Genomic DNA, 22,283 nt, shown 5'->3' with positions numbered 1-22,283 from the left:
CTTGTTAAATCACGCAGAGAGCAGCAAAGACGCAAGGGATGGCTGATCATTTGGTTTGAATGATATTTATACTGTGCTGTATTGACTTCTATTTCCGTAGGCATTTTCTCCTCCGAGCACATTGCCATTCACAGATGACAGTTATCATATGAAAGCCACTCCATTTGTATCCATAACCTGTAGTAAGAGTAAAAATAAGTATGAGAGCCATTTGGAAAGATTTGGATTTCATGGCTTCTTCATGGAGAAATGCCTTGTGGCAAAGTGTTTTATGATTTTAATGTCGAGTTGTCAAATCAAATTGAGACTTGACAATACATTAGTGCAATAGTGTGTGTGTTTGTGCTTGTGTGTGCTTGTGTGTGTGTGTGTGTGTGTTGGTTCCTCAGTCCCACAGAGAGCAGGGGAAGTCTTGAGGTAATGATCACTGATAAAGTGGGAGTTATGGTAGATTAAGCGCATTAAGTGCATTTGAATGTGTTTGATTGAGTATGTTGTTGGTATGTCGGTGCTCATGTTTACATGCATGGAGAATTACATTCTTTACACGGTTATTGAAATAACCCAGTCTTGGGTCAATGCTTGTAAATGTCACAACTCAGTTAAAATAACCTGGTTAAGATCATACTGCAATTATGCAAAACCCGGTTAAGATGCATGGCTTACTCCCTTATCATACTAGTCACTGTGGCATGTAAACATCTTACTTCTGTCAGTTCTGTTTTTTCACCATCTGAAGCACCTCAGACATACACAGTGTTGAGTACATTTGATGATGAAGAGTATTTACAGTTACTGTTACTACTGGGATCATAATTTCTTTTCCCTGTGTTACAGAGGTAACCTACTATAGCTCAGTCAAAGAGGGATGGAGTAGCTGGCGGCTGCATCTTTTCATACTTTTTGCTGGCAGACCATTCTATCTAGGGCACCACAGGTGTAGAGGAATATTCTGTTAACTGGTTTATTCATGGCAACAGGGAGACTCAATTGCAGGGTATCAAAGGTTTGTGTAAACAGCTTATGCCAAATAAGACCTTTACCGGGGTATGCCAGATAGCTGTTACTCTGCACATGAAAACCTAGCCAGTGATTGCTTGTCAGTGAGATAGGTGTGCGGTGCAGGTGTGGTTTGTGTGCCTGGCCCTTTAAGAGGATGACAACTTACCTGGTCAGGGAAGGTCTGCTGGACAAGAGAAAGAGATGAGAGTCAGACATAAAAGCTGTTTGCTGGCTCTAAAATCTTATGTGGTGCTGCTTTTTGGACTCTTTTGCCGTCAACAGTAATTTATTCAATTGTTTGTCATTTTTACAAATTATTTATACAGTATTTCCTTGTGTTTTTTTTATTATTATTATTATTTTTGGGTATATTTCTTAGTTTCCAAATACAGGCCTTTTCTATTTATTGTGATTCAGTTAGCAGACTGTAGCCGTGTTCAGATGTAGTGTTCTGGGAACATGCGATAAATCACAGTGTGCTGCTCAACTGAGAAACAGGGTTACAGACCAAAGCAAAACTAGTTTACGGAACACATGATCTCACTGTGCTTGATCGCTGTTTGTGTCAATGACCAGAGTTAAAGCTGTGGTCACCTCAGACTCCCACCATGAACTGTGGCTGCTCAAATACACATAAAATATAATCAGATAAAAAAAAAATAAAATAAAGTAACCCCCATGAAAAAGCAACATTAAGTTGCATGGAAACATCTGTAGGGCAGGAGGGGGTCACTGAATTGTTAAGTGGGGCAGAAAACAATGTTGGACTATATGCTGCTCTCTCAGATATCAAGTGGAGTGGTGTTCCATAACCCTAAACAGAATATGAAATTATAGAGGAGAAGTGGTGTAAGATTTTTTCAGATAATTATTTCATTCTATGGCAAGGCGCTGAAGCTAGCTGGCAGCTCTTTATTATGGCAGATATTGAAGCTGCCCTTATTTTAGGTGTTATCCTGGCTTTTCAATGCACTTTTCAGCGAAAGCAAACCAAAAAAACCAAACATTTAGCCAGTCAAATAACGTGTCAGATTATATCCTTATTGCGCCCAGTGGATCTCACTTCTTGAAAGCCAGCAAAGACATCAAATTGAATGTGGTTGGATACTAAATCGCATAATTTCCAAGCAGAGACAGTTCCAAACAGAGTTCCACTTTCAGAAGCCACCCATTACTTGTAGAGTGACTTCTTTGTGTAGCTACCTGGGCTCCGGGTTTATTTTTACCCTCCCTACGTCCCTCCTCATTCTTTAGCAGCTTCAGGAGATGGCGTTAGTTTGGCTTCATCTCTGACAAAAGATAAATGAGCTCTGGGTCTGTGGTGATCCACTATGGCTGCCAGGGGGTTCCAAAATAGCAAACTATTTTTCATATGGAGCGAAGTGATATGGAGTGCGATGCAGCAGGCGCTAACATTTACCATATCATAGTATGCGGGAATACATTTCATTCTTTCTTTTTTGTTACCTGTACTTTCAACTCTCTGTTTGTATTAGAGGGAGCGATAAAAAACTGTGGCAATTAAAATTGATAGAGTATGCACTATGAGCAAGCTTATATAGGGATGTTGCAGAGATAGAGCTTTACAAAAGAAAATAAAAAAAGAAAACCTAAAGAACAAAATTAAGTGATTATCTAGGTGGGAATTATTTAGTATTGTTAAAGTAATTTTTAAATAGATACAAACAGAAAAAAGCCAGTCTTTGCTCTTGGCTCAGCATTCATGTGATATTCTCCCTCTCCTACCCTTGTAACAATGTGTAGCAATTAGGGTGGATTTGCGGAGCAGCACAGTTGCTTTGATAGAATCTCAGAACTGGTCATTAATCACCTTCTCACCGAGAGGGAGAAAAACAACAGTGATGTGTTTTCACAGGGAAAATGTCCTGTGTCAACAGGAGATCCACCAGCACCAGCTACCAACTGAAAGAAACTTTCCCATTTAAATGAGGAGCTACAGAGCTTCCGAGGCTCTTTGAAGAGATGTGCTTGGCACAAACAAGAGCGGCAGCCTCTCCTGTGTTTTTAACAGCCGAAACATCGCTGACACCTGATGGGTGATCAAACACAAACCATCTCTTCCTGAATCCTCATGGGGGCTCATCTTTGTACTCCTCTCTCTACAGATAAATCTGCAGACCACGCTGCTGGAACACCCCTCCACTCAATATTTACTAAAGCCTCGATCACCTTACTGGCTGCACTGTTTTTGTAAAGGCAAATATGTTTGTTGGTTTTTTCAGTATTTGCACTCTTTATTGACTGCAAGCCTGTCACTGCTTTGGATATAAAGCCACCAAGAATGTTTCAAGTCCCACTATAGATTTACCCCCCCAATATTCTGAAGGGATGGGTTGCTGGCTAAATCACGTCTGCGTAGGAACAAGCCAAGATGTCTCATGGGAACAGAGAGGCTTTCTGGAATGAACTCATCGTGGTGGTGCTTGTAGCAAGGTCGGATATTTTCCTGCTACGGGGACTCAAGTTTTCCTTCCTCATCCCTGTCTCAGTCCTTCTCTTTAATGATCCATCCTTGGTGTGGTGCATGCATACTCATTAAAGCAGTATTAGCATGAGCATTACAAGAGCAGGCGATCACAGGAACTCAGGTTGGCCACACAGGAGATGTGCTCTGTGAGGGCCTTTTGCTGTCACTGAGGTGAGATGATTTATGATTTATTTTCCAATAACTCCCAGCCTGCTCTGTGCACTGGACCCTCTTGTCAACAAATGCCGGGCACCACTATCCCCTACACTTTCTCTCACACATCCGCTACAGCCGCTTCTCTACAGCTTCCCTCCTGTGCTGGACCAAAGTGGATAGGGCTCTGAGCATTATTAATACAGCTTATTTGTCCACGTGGCTGTCTGGTAAGTGGAACAAGGGATGGGATGGTGGCGAGATTAAAAAGCCATGAATGACAGAGCTCCAGTGGTGTTGGATTCAGTTGGAGGCTGGCAGGCTCTGCACACCTGGGCCTCCAGGCAGATGGTGAGGGCCGAGGGTTACATAACACCAGGCTAAGCCATATGTCTCCCAACCACACAGAACCTTTAGGAAGCCCATAGTTCGCCTCCGAATGCGGCCCATGTGAGACCAGAGGGCAAATGTGTTCTGCCCCCTGATCCCAGACCAGGTGTTGGGCGAGTTGTTTCCTCGTGCTTCTATTGTGAACACTGGCAGGAAAACAGCAAACTCTTGGGTAATGGTGTATGATAAAGGTAATGACCATGAGGAGAATATACTGCCTACAGTCGACAGCATAGCAAAGCAAAACCAAACTTTATTTATATTGAACATTTTGTCCATTCAAATGCAATACAATCTGTTTTACAGGTAAACAAAACAGAACATAAAAGAAAGAAAAAAAGGACCAAAATACAGCAACCTCTATGCCTGTACCTAAAATTAATCACATTTCAGTACAGATGCATCCTTCTATGCCTATATACACTGTAATGCTGTATAGAACAGCCATCTACACCTATATACAGCCTTAGCAGTACAGTATAGAACAGATTCTATACCTCTACAAATTACCAATCTGCCTTAACACTCTTGGAACTACATACAATAGAGTATAAGAACAAACCTCCAGACAGATAAACAACAAATAATCAAAATGAGTAATAATAAATTATGTAAAAAATAAAAATAAAAAAGTATGATGCACTGCAAATAGTGGTAGTAATCAAAAGTACATATACAGTATCTTTGCTCTGATACTGTTGTGTTTCAAATGAAGCCCAAATTCATAGCAGAAAATTCCTCTGGCCAGTTGTTCCAGCCTTGGGAGTGATAATTTCAGAGAAAATGACCCTTTAACATTACCACTGTTCAAACATTCAGTAATGTTTGTGGCAGGAAAAAGTGAAAAATAAAATTAGATAAAAATAAATAAATAAATAAAAAGCAAAAAGCTATCAGCTATAATGCTAAAAGCAATCCCTCCGGGGGAAAGACAAAACAGAAAACCTACTGTCTTCTTCACACCTTATTCTTGACTAATTATTTATGGTAGATTTTCTCATTGTGATACAACTGCTTGACAGTCGTAGGCTTCAGAATGCAAATGCAGAGGCAAATGAGTCTTGCTCACACACACAAACACACACAGGCAAATTTAGCAGATACTACCATGAGTGACATTTGAGACATTTTAGTATAGTTATAATACAGAGATCAAGCATCCAGAGGAGATTAGCGGACTAAATAGGAAACAATGGATGATGCAGTGGGACAGGAGGATATGATTCTTCATTGTGTTAATCATAGCGGAACAGCACTGTCTTCTTCCCCAAACAATGCCATGGTGATGCTAATGGCACTGCCAACCATGACTAAGAGTGCACTCTAAATGATTGATAGCCAGAATTATATCAAGGTGACTTTCAGTCAGCTCCATCAGGTTGTTTAGTTTGATCGATAATAAGGAACACATCTTAACAGGGAGATGCCTGCCACAAGAACTCATTTATCAGTTTGTAGTCATTACTTTACTCTTTAATTTTAGCGTGTTTGCCTCACAAGCAGAACAAAGTATTTCATCCTTGTCTTCAAGAGGCATGCGGGCAGCCACATAAGATGACCACATTGCAATCTACTCTGACTTCTTTAAATCTCAAAATAAACTTTAAAACAGTGTTCTTCAATTTGGCATTCAAAGCCTTCTTTTCTCTAACACGGGAATGTGTCACGCATATCCGCAAGCTGGTGTCTAAACAGCACCACTGTAGCTGGTCACATCCGCTCACACTGGATGTATGAGCAGGTCACGCCAGCTGCAGAGATGAGAGCAACGTCTCTGTCCACTTGGCCCGCTGCCCCTGCCTCCACTCACAGCACAGTTTGCCCACGGGCTACAACAACAACAACACACAAAGAGTGCCCCATGTGCTACATCACAAATGAAAGATCAAACATCAATGTTCACCATAGGGTCTCAGAGCAAGCTGTTAATCACAGAACGTAATGTGTTCCAGTTGAGAGCTCGCCCCTGGAGTACTCCACTCAAATGTGTGTTTCTGCTAAAGGTTTTCAATATTATTATTCTGTTTTGTTTTGTTTTTTTTCAGAAGAAGAACAGGATGAAATGCCTTATTATGACCTCGTTGTATGCAGCATGAGCCTTTGGTGTGCGGTACACATGTCACACAGTGTCCATTTAAAAAAAAAAAAAAAAAAAGCTATACATCGTTTGACTTGTGCACCATAGAAATATCACATTACATGTACAAGAAAAGAGCGGAATACCTAATGCCTCTCGTCACCCTGGGTTGAACCTGAGCCGTAGCCAAGATGCCCACACTGGAGTGTTCAGATATCAAATTTGAAAAGACAGGGCAAATCCCAGAACGTGGCAACAAATAGCCCAATGGCAGCGACTCACCTCTTTGAGAGGCTTATGCAAACCCAGGGGGAAGGTGATGGATTTTTTCCCTTACCTACAGTGAGCGGAGCAGATGCTGGAGAAAGATTCTGGACGTCACTAGAAGTAAAATATGAGTGTGTGTGTGTGTGTGTGTGTGTGTGTGTTTGTGCTTGCTTGTGTGTTTGTGTGTGCTTGCTTGTGTATGTGTGTGTATGTGTGTATACATGAAACACTAGTTCACAGAGTTCTGGAGTTTCAATAACTTCTAAAATACTTGGAGGGTAAAAAAGGATGAGAGAAAGAGATTACACACCATCATGGCATGTGGAGCTTCTCCCTGGAAAGGCCCAGATTTCTCAAGTTATATTTGTGGACTTGAGGAAGTTTTTTATTTGTTGACATATTGGAGATAAATGGAATTTGCAACTGCATGTAGTTGAACAGCATATTATATTTCAAACTGGCATCACACAACTTTGTGATGAAAGTGAAATATTGTCTTGACCTCAGCTTTTCACAAAGCAAAAATAATGGCCCCTCAAATCAGAGAGTACAGTATCTCTGATTAAATCAAATAATTAAGCACCCGTGTTTCATTTTATTCATTGTTTGTCTGATTGCATTACAGGCAAATAATTTCAGCCTTCAGCCAATTGCGCTCTCACTCAAAATGTTCTTTTTTTCCCCTCTAATCAAATAATGATTATTCCATAAGAACTAATAAATGTTTTGCTCTGCAGTAATGGTCTGTTTAATTAGGCATTGTTAATGACAATCAAAATAGCCATTTTTGCAGCATTTTCTGATTGAGAAAGTCATAAAATCCCGATCAGCTTCCCAGAAAACACTGTCAGTTCAGACACATTATAATAACCTGATTCACTCATTGCTAAGACATTACAAAAACACGTTGTCTTGGCCCACAAGTGGAAGTGAACTTGATTAACCCGCTCTGTCCTGCCCACAATTTTTTCTGAAACACTTAACTTTTCTATTCATATCTAACATTTTTTTTTACTGCATTAATGCATGCATTGTTTATTTTGAAAAGGTCATTAGAGTTGTGAAGAGAAGGGGCCTGCATAGAAATGATTTGATTGAGGTAGTGGAGGTAGCTCTGGCACAGTGAGTTATGGACATCCTACAGAGAGGAGCCTCTTCATTAGTGGAGTGATTAAAATTGATGGGAACCTATGGAGCTCCAGCTCCCCTGAACTCCCTGGAGCATAGCTCTCATTCTGTGCTCATTTATTTGGGACTTTGTGTTGATCAATAAAAGGTGCCTGCTGCTCACTATGGGGTCTGGCTGGGGAAAAAAACCCACCTAGGAAAAAGAGAAGAGGCTTGTTTTGTTGTTGAAGACAAACATTACTGTGAACAATTCAGGCTTTAGAAAACCTTGGGGAAAACGACAGCTTTGGCTGTTGTCTCTATGTAATTTTCTTTACTGGCTGTCTATTTTAGTCTTGGTGAATTTTAGACTGTTGTGTAGCAACCCACAGTGTTTCCAAAACATAGTTTCCAAAACTATAAGTTTCATCACATTTGAAACTAAAGGGATTTTTAAAAAGATTAATGATAACATCTGCAATGATGCTTAACAATAATTTGTGAGCATACTCTTTAACTAGAGACCTGGCCATACGGCACAGTATTGATAATAGTTTGCCACTCAGTTTGACAGTGAACTTGTTGTTGCCTCCTACGGATGTGATACTTGTACATGCTCTGTGTTAATTGTTTGTAATGGGTGTAGACGGTATAAAAGGTCTTGGTGATGTTTTCAAATGAGCATGATTTGAAAATCGTTGTAAGTGCTATTTTGTTCAATTAGAGATGTTTTGACTCTAGTTATTAAGAATATCATCAGCAGGTCAATTACAGAGAGGTGTATTTTGGTCTACACTTAATTTACCTATGTAAATCAGTGTTTTATCCAGATGCTAATTACCACGGTATGAAACAGATCACGTCATATTGATTAGTGTTATATTAATCAAAGAGTGTAGCCTGTGTGGACAGAGTAATACACTTTTGAACCACAGTTACTAAAGGCACAGAAATTAATTTCTGTGTGTTGGACAAGAGCCAGATAATGGGCTGAGATGCTGAATAGAATCCAGCTCTCTTTGTCTCAGTGTGTCCAGCTCTGCTCATTAGAGTGGTGCTGTGCAGCTCATGGCCCACCGCTCCCCACTGCTATGCCGGGCCTTGCCTAAACAAACAGAGATGATGTGAATCACATGTCAGATGATTGCAGGAAATAGAAGAGTTTCAGTAATGTCCAGGTTTTGCTCCACAATGAATTATGTGAGGTGTGACTTGGGATCAGGATGGGGAAGGTTACTTTAAAAATGTAGTCTGTGGAAAAAAAAAAAATACTGGAACATGGAAATGGAAATGGAAATGAGCATATGATGGAAACCTTTATGGGCAATGTGACCCAAAGGAATAATCAAACGTAACATTGTAATTTTAGTTATTTCTGGTTTATCTTTTCTCCAAAACCTATACAATATGCAGTTAAATGATTCATTTGGTTAAATTTGCAGACAGCTGTTAGTGTTTTTATAGTCTACACCAAATGTAAATAATTATTTTTGGAGGGAAAAAATGTCATTGTTAGTGTTATGAAATTGCAAACTTTTTTTTTTTTTTTTTTTTTAAACATTTGAGTAATCCAGTGCATTTCTCAAAAGTATCCTCTTTCATGAAGAGTAATAGATGACCCTTTAAATAATCATCTTACACTTACCGTAATGACTTTCCATGTAATCTGTTACACCCTAGCCATAAACTGTAATTATTTACAGTCATGCCTCAAATCATGAAATAATTGATGATTATTGTTATCCAAGATTAACAAGATTCAATTTTGCTGCAAGTCAGGTTGGAACAAAACAGTTTGGCAGCTTGTATAGCTAGAGTTTTTTTTTTTTTTTTTTTTTTTTTTTTTTTTTTTTTTGGACAAAGCTTCAGTTGAATCATGAGCCACTCTGTTATCATATCACAAATGTTGAATAGGGGTGGGGGAGGCTACTACGTGCAGGTCATGGGGAAAAAGGAAGAGCTCCTACTCTAGTGATAACTTCTGCTTCTATAATAAAAAGCAGTACAGTAGATTCAGGGAATTTTTTTCAACATGCAACAATATAGTCAGGCTTGTTATCCTATGTTTGAAATATTCATTAGTACACAATTGGCCTTTATAGACAAAACTGCATATTAAGGGCTATTTTGCCTCTCAACCCAAAAATAAACAGACCAGAGGTGCACCAAATGCACCATAAACTTCTTTATTACAGCAGTTCTATCATCTTTTTTCCCTGGAACAATGTCAAAATTCTTTCAAGCCCTGGAAAGATGATCAAACACTTGTGTGCCTGATTAAATAGGTTTTCTTTAACTCTACTTCAGGAAATAAGTGCACATGTATCAAAAATAAAAAAAGAGGCATTATCCTTTCAGCCCACATTTTCTGAGGATGTAGTAATATAGGATATTATTGATAACATGTTTGATATTGCAAGCATGTCTTTGTTAATCATGTATAATAATAGAAGATGATAAAATGAAAGATTCCTTAAAGATGGCTTCACCTAACCCACATGCGGTATCTTTTTGACTTCCTGTGACCTCCAGGATTACCACAGCCTCATTAAATTTTACAGCCTGGATGTAATTTACATGGCCTGGTACTCAACTGTACACTGTAAAAAAAAAATAATTCCACTGAGTCAACTCAAACTTACAATCAAGGCACATTGTCTGTTTGAAATAAAGGGACTGAAACTGCCATCCCTTCATATATGCTTATTATGGCATAAGGTATTTTTGGAGGCAAATGTTGTTATTTTGTAGTGTAATATTAATTGTATTATTGAGTAAGTTGACTTAATATAATATTTATAACAGGAAATACATATCAGTTTGTGTTTGAGAAGTGTACAAATTGTTATGTCTCAAAACTGTTTTAAAAAAAAACTGTTAATCCAACTTCCAAGGAATTGCCTTCACTATGCCGATACACATTTTTAAATATTAATATTAATTAATTAGGTGTTTTTTTTTTGTTTTTGTTTTTTTTTTTACAGTGTGGGATTATGATAAGTAGGAAGGTTTAGGCATTGGAATACGAATGGTGCCAAAACTGTCAAATTTATACATCATGTGTACATGTGTTCAAATAATCTGGTAGCAAATGATAAAATAAACATTTGCTGTTCACTGAAATTTACCCGGCTAATGATAACTAAACTGTGAACAGCAAATTGTAAGAGAATTTAAGTGATTTCTTTTGACTCGATCACCATGATTTCTCTGTGTGGACATTTCATCCTTCCATGCCCAGTGGATCCAGAGAGAGGCAGGCTTTGAGGAAAAGTCTTTTTGTGTTTAGGCCTTTGAATATCTATTCTTTATGATCTGTATTCCCTCTGCTGAAGTTCAGAGTGTGTGCGAGCGGAGGAAGGGGAAAGGGTGGAATCATAACACTGATGATGAGATGACACCGAACATACTTTGGAGAGCATTTTTGATTCTTTACACATTTTCCTAAACTCAGACAAATATATCTAGAAGCTATCACTGTATTCCATAAGCTGGTTCGATGAGTAATTGTTGTTATGACAGGAAGCGGTGTCAATCAGATGTGATAGCTTGAAGAAGTAAAATAAACATGAAACAAGGCGAATAAAAAGAGAGTTATATAAAGCTCTCCTTGATGTTCAGCATCGCACCTCTTTACCCCTAGTGTGTCTGTTCTATAATGGCACAAAGTAGGGATGGGTTGGTGCTGTCTTTTTCATCTCTCTGCCTTTTGTTAGTATGTTGAGAAGGGAAAGAGAGAGGGAGAGTGAGGAAGGAGGAAGATGAGGAGGGTGCTGGGGATTGGACCCAGTCCCTGCACACCCAATTAAAGGAATCTTCTGCTCAAAGACACAGTCTGGCAACATGTGTTCTGACATTTGTCTTCCTGAGTGTTGTGATTTACGGTACCATGGAGCTAAAGGCTAAATTAGCAGCCGCCCAACATCAGAGACCGCACAGTAATATCTGATGGGAGAGGATTGTCAGATAGGATCAGGCAGGCAGTGTGCTGCCGTCTTGCTTTCATCATCACATTCAATAGTATGGGCGACCACTGTGCTTTGTTGGCTGAAGAATCACAATAATGTTTATATTCTGTGTAATTATAATTTAACAATGCGCTAATAGAAATTCAAGGACAAAGCCAAAAACATTTGAGCTTTATACAAAATTAAACGACGGAGGCACCCATAGATTATATCTCACTCCATACTGTGCCTCACTACCTTGCATTAGTGTAGCATCTATTCTGACTAGTGTAACATTTATGTGACATTTAGCCTTTAATGCTACGTCAGCCACTGTTTTTATGATAATTCCAAAACAGGCAAGATATTTTCCCAGAAACAGCTGAATATAATGGCAATATCCATCCATGAATTATTTTTTTCTGTTGTATTATTGCAGATAGAAAGCAGACAGAGTGAACAGTATGAATGGACTGATACTGTTCAGTAGTGAACTGAACAGAGTGGATGCCGGCATCTCCATTCATGCCTATGGTCATGGGTCCATATCAGGTATTGTACCCTAGATGACAGATTGTGATTCCTCCTCTGAACTTTTAAAACATCAACTCTATTTGAGATCCTCTCTCCCCTACGCACTACTTTGATCTCTTGCTGTGGGACTTTCAGAAGCCACAAAGGATTCCCAACTCGTCAACATTTACACCACTAATTACACCAGCGCAAATCCTTAAACTTGCACTTGATTTACCTGTTTCCACACTTCAGCTTTAGAATTCAACTTTTGTGGGCATACTGATTGCCTGCATAGACCTGCATATGCACACAATTAAAACACACACACACACACACACACACCCAAATCAAACACACACACGCACATAGACACAACACAACCTGCTTTATACTAAATGCACAGAGAGCTCCCCAGTAGTCGCTGTGGAGTTGTAGGATATGCCATCCCACCAGCCAGTGATCTCACAAGGTGAGCTGATACTGGAGGAGAAGGCTGCCTTGCGGTCAGCAGGGAGTCAGCGGGCCTCTGGGAAAAGCTCTTAACTTCTGTCAGGTACAAATAACCACGCCATTTTTCACTTCCTGATTTTTAACTGAGAAAATCATTCTGGTCCCTAGTCATATGAACTCTACACACATGCCATGAGTCAATTCTAGCTCTGACAGAAAGGAGTTTACCCTAACCTGCCAACCTTTTATTTCCTCACCATTGCAGGACCTTTTTTCCACAATCCATTTGGTTTGGATTACTGTACCTGACGTGCCCATATTAAACCATATAAATAAAATTAATGTCTTTGGTTAACAAATAGTTGCCCACTCTGACAACTATGGCTGTCCTTGAGTTTATCATCACCTCATTGTAACCAAAAAGCTTTGTGGTAACCCCACTCACCAAAATAAATATGATCAAATTCCTGTTACCTTACAGCCATGCTTAGATAATCCTAAGGCTAAATGGTAGTAAAAATATTCAGCTGTGTCAAATGTGCATATGCCATCAAGAGTCAATATAAAATTCAATTATATCACAGTTTTTGATGAGGCGGTTGTGTCCTCCCCATCCTCATAAATATGATACTTAACATTTGAAAAACAATGGTGGAGTTAAATATTGAATTACTTTCAATCAAATTAATGCACATATTGTGTAGTATACAGTAAAGTGTTAATTTAAACGGATAGAGGTGATCTGTAAAAACACACCTCAGGCTTAATGTCAGCACAGTGATTTGATATGGTCAAGCTACTGCTAGGTGGTGCTATTGGCAGCAATGTCTCTGAGGGAAAGACTCCATACTAACAGCAGTGCCGCATGCTCATCTGTAATTCCCGGAGTAGTAAAACTGGTAATTCTGCAAGCAAAGATGCTATAGTTGATCTGTTTAATTAATTCAGTATATTCCTATATGTTATGTCTATGTACAGTAAATTTCTTATATTGTAAGTTTATCAAGTAGCAATGACTTTACAACACCCATGAGACCTTCAGTGCATCCTGAAAGTGAAAATGTATAAGAGCATGTGCCCCCATGCTTGAGTATGTTGCCATACATCACATCATTTAACACTTTGAACTGTCAGAAACGTGTCACTCAGTCTCTCTCTTGATACCTTCATCTGTCAGACTGAAATCATAAATACAATCATTTCCCCAATGTTGGCTCTTTATTCTGTCAACCGTTTCAAGCTGTGACTGTGCCTCTTCATTTCCGACACATGAATAAGTGAAAGGCCATTAATATGTCTCTTTCATTACACTCTGGCACTTGGCACTACACAAGCATGCAAAGAACTATTTGTAGTGTATTCTGTGTTTGGTGGGCTTTGGTTCTGATGTCCGATTTGTAAAGCAACAAAGATATGTCATGATGTCCACCATGAAAAAAAAAAAAAAAAGAAAAAAAAATCCAGAGAATTCATATTGTATTCCTGCTATTTAAATACACATGCCACACAGTTCAGGGGAAAGAATACATTTAGTGCGGGGCACTGGTTTTTTATTTATTTTTTTATTAAAAAAAAAAAAAAAAAAAACTTTACAATTTTTTTTTTTTTTTATCAAAACTTAATACAGCTCAAATCATCTGTAATAAAGAAAATTAATATACAGAAACATGAGTCTGATATTTCCATGTCTACTTGTATGATCATTATGATGGAGCTTTGCAAAATATTGATTAACTGTGTGGTGCAAGAAAAAGACATTTTCTCATAATACAATGCGTTAATACTGTGCCTGTGGCAAAACTGGTCAAACATTTTTTTTGTTTGTTTTCTTTGTGTAAAGATCACACTGTCCTTTGACAAACAAGTTTTTTTTTTTCTGTTTTTGTTTCTATTGCCACTCCCAAGACAAGATTAGAGAGAAACTCATCAGTCTCCTTGGCTGTTGTCTGATAAACTTTTTATTTGAAGGGTGTCCTGTCTGGTGTCTCTGGTGTCTTCCTCCACTGCACTCCTGATTTGAAATATAGCCTTACATAATGAGGGAGAAAAATAGAGCGGTGTTGCACCCCTGAGCTGGTGTCAGCTTAATCAATCATTTTTAAACACAGGCAGGCATGCTTACTCTACCCGCTTCACATCCACACATCCTTCCTCTGCTCAACACTGTGACAGCAGCATAATTTATTGTAAATCAAAAATTAAACCAGCACCATCAAACTTGTCCTTGCATCCTTTTGGTTTAAACACAGGTCAGTGTGTTGGCTTGTGTGTGTGGTTTACCCTTTCTAATCTAATACACACACAGACGTATGTAATGCTTGGGTCTATATTTATAAACCATAATTTGCTTGCATGAATGTGGGTGCACATTCCTGTGTGCAAAGGCATGTACTATTCATACCAGCGGGGCAGGCATGTTTTTATGTTGTGTGTTTCAGAGGCACAATTCTGAGAGCATGCTTACGTCTCTCTCAAGTTCAAGTTTCCCAGCTTAGACGCTGAACTTGCAACAGGCATGGAATGTTAGTGTAAGGTTCACACGGTCAAATTGCAGTGGGTCAGGAGGTCAGCAAAATCTGGAGCTAAAGCTGAGCAGAAGGAAAGGAACTTGGCCTCTTCTCTTGGCAGTGAGAGATTCTTGCTGGCGTTCTGTCAGAATGTCTGCCTTCGCTGCAGCAGGGCTCCGAAAGTTAGATTGTGCTCTTGTTGGTTCGTTACATGGAACGGGCGCTGCAAATGAAACACGAGAAAGGCTGCTGCTCATGAAGTCCCAAGCCCCCTATAAATGTCTCATGTTTGTTTTAGCTTTTGGAAAATATAATGCATTTTTTGTGATTTTTTGTTTTGTTTTATATTTATAGAGTAAAATATCTTGTTAGCAGCTATCCTGCTCATGCTCGTTAGTCACTGTTGGCGCTGTAGTCACAGTTCATGAAGAGGGTATACTGCTAAATGGCTGTGTAGTAGATTACTGAGGAGGAAGTGGGTATATTCTCCTATGTTTTTCAAAGGCCATCAGGCTGTTAGGTATATTCTACAATGCCAGAAAAAGACGTGGATATACCCTGTATGCCTGTGTATACTCTCCACTATTCCACTGGCTGCTTGAACTTAGTTTGACATGAAGGTGTTTTGTTACCGGACACTGACATTTGTGAACCGTCAGTCTGCCTCCTGCTTCTCTCTGCATCACTCCACATTAGAAACCATTTATCTTAATGTACAAGAACGTTTGTGAGATATGGACTGAGGTGTCCCTCCTGGGTAAGTCAAATGTTTGCACCGGTTAATAACAAACAAACTAAACAAATAAATAAACAAATACATAAATAAAATCAGATGTTAACACAGATCCTAATGGATGCATTTATAGTAATGACCCTTTTTGGTTTATTTATTCTATTTATTTTTTTTACTTCATGGGACATTCAGGAGGGACTTAATTTTATACCTGTCTTATTTTACAGGGGAATCACAGTGACCATTATCTTATAGTTGACTGCATGATCAAATCTATCAACTGTATTGAATTTGAGAATACAGCAGCAATGCAGCACACTGCGGATCCTGTAGACTAATTTCAGTGCAGGCAGTTCATGCTGTAGCAGGTTACTTGTTAGGTGTGGATATAGTCAGATGCACTGTTGTTTACACATGTGAAGTGTGAACACTCAAACTAGAATAACTATCACCTGGACGCAGGATTGGTTGAGCAAAATGATTTGCTGAAACAAACGATAGATTCTATTTTCTAGGTGATTCACAATTTCTCATTTACAAACTAAAGTAGCAGTAAAATACTTGAAATGAAATAGCACTAAAAATTTCATACCACATGATATCTAATTGTAAATGAATATTTGGCAAGCGTTTACTTGCTCAGTAACAACTGAATAAAATAATACAGTAAGTGTATATTTTAAAATATTTGAAACCGGGTGACTTTTATTATAATATATATGTAAAGACATGTATGCTATTTCCAATTACTTGTGATGGAGAAAAGGTTAACCTTTGTAACAGTTTTCCACTATAGTCCTTTATGATAATAATGATGATGACAGTGATAAGAATGATGATGAAGGTTATTATCCTTCAGAAAAAAAGAACTACAGTAACTGTGTACATTTTATGAGGTTGAGTTACAAATACCACATCAGACCTTTAAGCCCCCATATAATTTCCATATGATCATTTTAGCTATATAAAAAATACCCCGTATAGTAAAGCCACTATAAACCCATACAGCTTATCTCATCCCTTTTGTTAGGGGTGATGCCGACGATGCTTACTGTTGTTGTTGTTATTGCTGTTGTTATTGACTTCCTAATAAGCACTGTGGCTCTGAACTGAGAGAGCAGGACCATGTCAAAGTCCACGTGCAACGTTTAGAAGAGGCGGGGTTCCGCCTCGCAGCCTGCCCGCTGATCACATGCAGAAAGCATGGTGTTTGTAATTGCCGTGCAACAAGCGGTGCATGGCTGCCGGTTGCCAGAGCGACGTCTGATGCCAGCCGTACACAATACTGTAGCTTTTGGCATGTTCTCTCCAAAGAAAATGGAGTCATTTCTCACTTTTATGAGACAGAGGAATAAAAACACGCAAGGTTCCTTCTAACTAAGCGAAGAGCCCGTCAGCAGCTCACACAGCCTGCTCAGAGAAAGGCAGCTTGCTCCTCCCTCAGGACGCTGATAAGGATAAGGATGATGATGATGATGATGATGATGATGGTGATGATGATGGAGGAAACAAGAGCCCTCTTATTTCTCGTCGTGATTCTTAAGCACAATTAGCCTACTGTCTCCATCACGTTATGATTTATGTTCCAGATATGAAAAGCCTCTCCTACCAGCTCACATGGTGGAATTTATTCCTCATGAATAATTCCCGTACCTCTCATGCTTGCATCCATGGCTTTTGATTATGATTTAAGAAAACATGTTGATGATTTCATCAAGCATGGTGATGATTATAGTGACCATATGTGATTCTGGTAGGGATTACTGCAAATTGTGAATAAAGCAAAACAGCCTTATTTAGCCTGAGAGATGTATGTGCAAATATTTGAATTCCGTTTTAATCACATGAGTTCAGTGCAGCTAAAATGTGATGTTAGGCTGCCACTAACATATTTTGACAATGTTGGGCGGTTTTAAGTTTCAAATTCAGCAGCAGCCCATGTGCTTTTAATTCTAACGTCGCCCGATTCCATACGAGGATAATATAGAAATGGGGGAAACCGATGGTGAAGGGTGGACGGCACCAAAACACTTCTACTCTCTTGTAAAATTGCACAGGGTCGATCGGCATGGATTACTTTTAGGCCTACATCTATTCATCGGCTATTGACAACCTCTCCCTTTTCAGTTTGCATGACTGGAGCTCTCACTAGCGCTGCTAGTGGACAATCAAACCTACACACCCACCTCCAGACACACTCGCATTTCTCATTTCTTAGTTCTACTCTAAATTAGATAGCAAGACGTAGTCTCGGAGCTCACAATTCGCATAGAATTAGTTTTAAGCACTAGCGATAGTAAAACAGTAGACCTGAAATTCAACATGGAGTCCCCTCCAGATCCAGCGAGCGACACGGGCAACAGCGCCTCGGAGCCGGCTACCCCGGTCAGGGAAACCCCGGTAAACCTGGAGACGCTCCGGAAAGCGGACCATCCAGCCCCGGTTCGAAGGCAGACTTGTTCAAGCACCAACAGAGGTAAGAGGATATTTCTCATTTTTCTGTATGAGAAATATTGATTGATCGAGGCATTTGATCAAACTTCAATTAAATCGCTTCCCCACAAATAACTGCAGACTGTGTAAAATCAATCAACCACAGGCACATATTTATTTAGTGTCATCGCAGCTTTTGCCTGTTCGGTATTAGTGTCTCCGTCTGTGCTGCCTGGTACGGTGTTCAGGCTCCACTGACAGCTCAAATCATAGAGGGGTGATATGGTCACAGATGTCACATTCACTCTGACTGTAAGATAAATCAATTACCGAACAACTTAAATGGACGGGCAAACGCTTCATTTCATGCCAGAACAGGCCAACCTGCGTACTCAAACGCGATATTCTCAAAGTGTCAAAAGTGAACTTTTGGGCAACTGCAGTTTATCGATTAGTCCCATTCTCCTTTGTAGGGACGTGTCCTCTGCTAGTCTGGATACAACATGCAACGGCGTGGAGCCGGAATTATACACATCCAGCTAATAGATAGAAGCTATTTTTGTGTGCAAAAAGACGCCCCAGCAGCTGGAATTTGTTTAGCGCCTGCTCCTAAATACTGTTGCAAGCACGAAGGCATTGACATTTGCGACTACCACCGAGACGCACATGATCAGACAGCCAAGCTGCAGGCCCTTTTTTTAGTCAATTAGCCTGTCAAAGTCTGTATTACTGGTGAAGACTAGTTCATTTTACATGATTTGTCCACGTCCCGTCCATGTTGTACAGTACAGACAGTATTTAACCACACCCCCCTCCAGACTGCCTCCAGTGTAGGCTAACCGGGCTCAGCCAAGTTCAAAGAAATAGCGATTTCTTGGTTTATTCTTACAAGCACAGTTCGTGTTTACAGAACAGTGAGGCGAACATAGTGGGTATGACAATTAATTCATTGCACGGTGGGGTTTGTGCAGGCACTCTTCCTGTGCGCAAGGGTATATTTAGAGTGTGATATGGTGAATGTGGAATGTAAGCTGGTTATGTAACAGGTTTAGCCATAAACAGAGGCGCGCAACCGAGAGCAGAAATCATCGCAGATCTTTTCACTTTATACACGAGTTCACCGAGTCCCTGTGATCACCACGATTGTTTAATTTAGAAAAAAAATCAGTGCGCGGTGGTGGATATTTATATCATTAAAAGGACTCTGTTTCACTTTGTGGGTTGGCAGAGTCCAAGCTCTTATGTAACAGCGGGGCAAAGACAGGTAGTTGGGAGGCTTCATAGATTGATTTCTTTTTCACAAGTCTGACTTTGAGACACTCCTAACCTGCTGACCCATATTCACCCCACCCGTTTATGCACAGGATTAAAGTGCGTCTGGGAAAGAGAAAGACAGGAAAAAGAACGCCTTTGGTCTGTTATGTAATGCTGAATGGGTGAAAAACACGTTCAGTGGGACAACCTCTGCTGCTCTGAAGGAGTTTCCCTACACTGAAACTTCTGCTGTTTCAATTCATCCAGCCCTTTTCACCAAGAATAAGAACAAAAGTGACAGAATATTAGAATGATCTTGAAAGAGAAGTTTGAAAACTTTTTTTTTTTCAAGAACTTGTTATGGTGTGTCAACATTAATTACAATTAAGTTTTATGGTAATGAGTATTGTTGAATTCCAAATGTCATACATTCTCCGACATTTTATATAATTCAAATCTTACATTAAGTACCATCAGCTATCATATTGCTTGCTGCATTATTTCACATGCCAGACGTTAGTCTAAACAAGTCTTAAATAACCAAGGAAGGAACAGACAGTTCAGTTTGTTATCTTATCGTCAGAATCATAAAGTGGTTTAGTTCCTATCTGTAACTTCGGCATATGGCTAAACAGTATTGCTCACTGACTGTGTGTTGTCTACTATGTCATGTTCGTGGACACGTATAATATTTGTTTTAAAAAGATATATGAACTGGTCTCACAATGTATCACATCTTTAAATTAATTAATGCTAAAATATTCAGTTATGCATTCCAGTTCACCTTAGCGCAAACATAGTTTTAAAATTGCAGTTTTTAGCGAGAAATTTAGATTTAATTGCTTTATTTTATGATGTGTTCGTCCAACAGTACATGTGTTCTATTGAGAAATAATTGGTGTTGGTTTATTGTGGTGGCACGGTCTAGGATAGGATCACTCAAAAATAAAACAATGAAAGTGGTTTATGGTTCATGGTTGAGTGCCAAACTTGTAAGGCATTTTCAGGATTATAGTGCTACATTCAGACTCCTGCTCTTGAGGACAGCCACAGAAACCAACATCCCAAATACAGCAGACACTGCTCAAGTGCAGTTTCTTTCTTTACACCAGCTGCATTAGACTTTCTGAAGATGCATATTTCTTATCCTGCATGCAGAGCGTTTACTGTTTTAACCCTGAGTGCTAATACCTTTTAAGTAGAAAGGGCTTACTTCAGCAGAAGCTCTGCTGTAAGACTTGAGTGGGTCAGAGAACAGGCCTTGGAGGGTTGTGGATATCATTACTGGAAAGAAGAAAGGGTGCTATTTTCATATTGCAAGATCCCTCAGTTCGCAAATTTGGAAACAATCAATATTAATGGCTTGGTTATGTAAGTTGATGGTCTCTGCAGAGGCTTGGTTGAAACCTCACAATTGTACTGGGAGGCTCTGAAGCTGCAGATCTGATAAGAGTCCTGCTGTTCCTAAACCTCTCTGTTAACCTCAGTTGTTTTGTGTGTTTGAAGTGCCTGTGCCTGTGTGTTTATGTGTGGGGATAGAAATAATGTAGTAGTTGTTGTTGTAAGAGTAGTACTAGACTGCATCGCATGATTAAGATCAGAGTAGGCTGTGCTAATGGCAAGGGGACTGACCACACTGGTCTGTTATTTTCGAGTGCTGTGCATGCTGTGGCTTTAGAAATGCTTATTCTACTCATTTACAGCATCTAACAAGTTAGCTGAGCACTGCTCTGCCACAACAGGGAGAAAGTGGTGGAACTGATGGCTAGCCGTATAAGGCAGACAGCTCTAACAGTGTATCAGCTGTCATGGCAAATAACATTGTGTTGCTTTCATTGAGCAGCAACATTGTAAAAGTTGTCACCTGGTAAAGTGTAATGTGGTTTCCTCCAGTGGAGAATACTACAGTACGTTTGGCTTATCAGTCTGCCTCAGTGCAGTATCTTGATTCAAGTAATTCTAATCTTTTTGTACAAAATAACGTCTTTTAACTTGTCATGCCATAATATTTCGTGATTTTTGTAGATATTTCCATGACAAGGCTACTTGACCATTTTCCATAGATAAAGTCATGCTTGACAAAACACTTGGTAGCTGAACAGTGGGTGATCCAAGTTAAAAAAGCACAGTATAAAACTATTTGGTCTTCTCTTTATGAACACATAACTGGACTTTGATCAAACAGTTTTATTTTTGGGGAGCGGAATGAAAGCTGTTGGCTGGAGTGGTAGCATTTATTTAGTTGTTGCTGACGGGGAATGGATGGGCTGCAGGGAAGCAGAGGCCTTTCGAAAAAAAAAAAGGTTTTTACACAAAATCTCAGAAATCCTGGCGTTGGCATGGGGCTCGTGCACCACTCGAATGGACAGCAATGTTAGCGGGGCTGTGGCGTTCTAAAATTTGATGAATTAGGGCTCCCTGCCCGCTGGAGAGCATGAGGATACAGGTATAGGTTTAGTCGTGCTTTCAGCGTGGACAGGTCCAGGAGAGGAACTCCATTAGACGTCTCTTTATTTCTGGCTGGCTGCTTATGACATAATAATGGGTTTCGTTTCTCATGCGGGTGAGGTGATAATGCCATGGGCTGTCTTGTTGATACCTGTCAAACAGCTTTGTGTTTGCTCAAGGGCGAGGAGTTTTGTTGTGAAATGATAACAATGTAAACTGGTTATTATTATCCTATTTAAAGTCAGGTGTCCGTCATGGACTTATTCACATAACCTTGGGTGACTCCTCAAGTGTTTTGTTCTCGTACGCCCCTCTTATGTGTCAACAGTCTACAAAATCAGTCACTTTAACTAGAGGAGATATACGGTGTTTAGCTGAGCAAACACTGATATACATCAAGCTGTTGCATCAACACTGAAACCTGTTCCTAGTTTAGACTTTGGCACCACTAACTTTGAAGATATTCTTTCATTCGCATGAGTGTCAAAGGTCAAATCCCTTTTGAGCCGGT

General features: G+C 39.6%; 1 protein-coding gene across 1 annotated transcript in view; it reads left to right on the top strand.

The window, feature by feature from the left end:
• Positions 1 to 17,830: 17,830 nt before the first annotated feature.
• Positions 17,831 to 22,283, top strand: part of roraa (RAR-related orphan receptor A, paralog a) — a 177,637-nt gene continuing 173,184 nt past the window's right edge. Inside the window, exon 1 of the mRNA XM_030053264.1 lies at positions 17,831 to 18,113. Within this exon, the coding sequence (XP_029909124.1) occupies positions 17,960 to 18,113 (154 nt within the window). The 5' untranslated portion in view covers positions 17,831 to 17,959. The remainder of the gene's footprint in view (positions 18,114 to 22,283) is intronic.

Source organism: Myripristis murdjan, chromosome 6 (genome assembly GCF_902150065.1).
Source record: "Myripristis murdjan chromosome 6, fMyrMur1.1, whole genome shotgun sequence".
NCBI lineage: Eukaryota > Metazoa > Chordata > Actinopteri > Holocentriformes > Holocentridae > Myripristis > Myripristis murdjan.
This window is presented reverse-complemented; position numbering and strand designations above follow the sequence as displayed.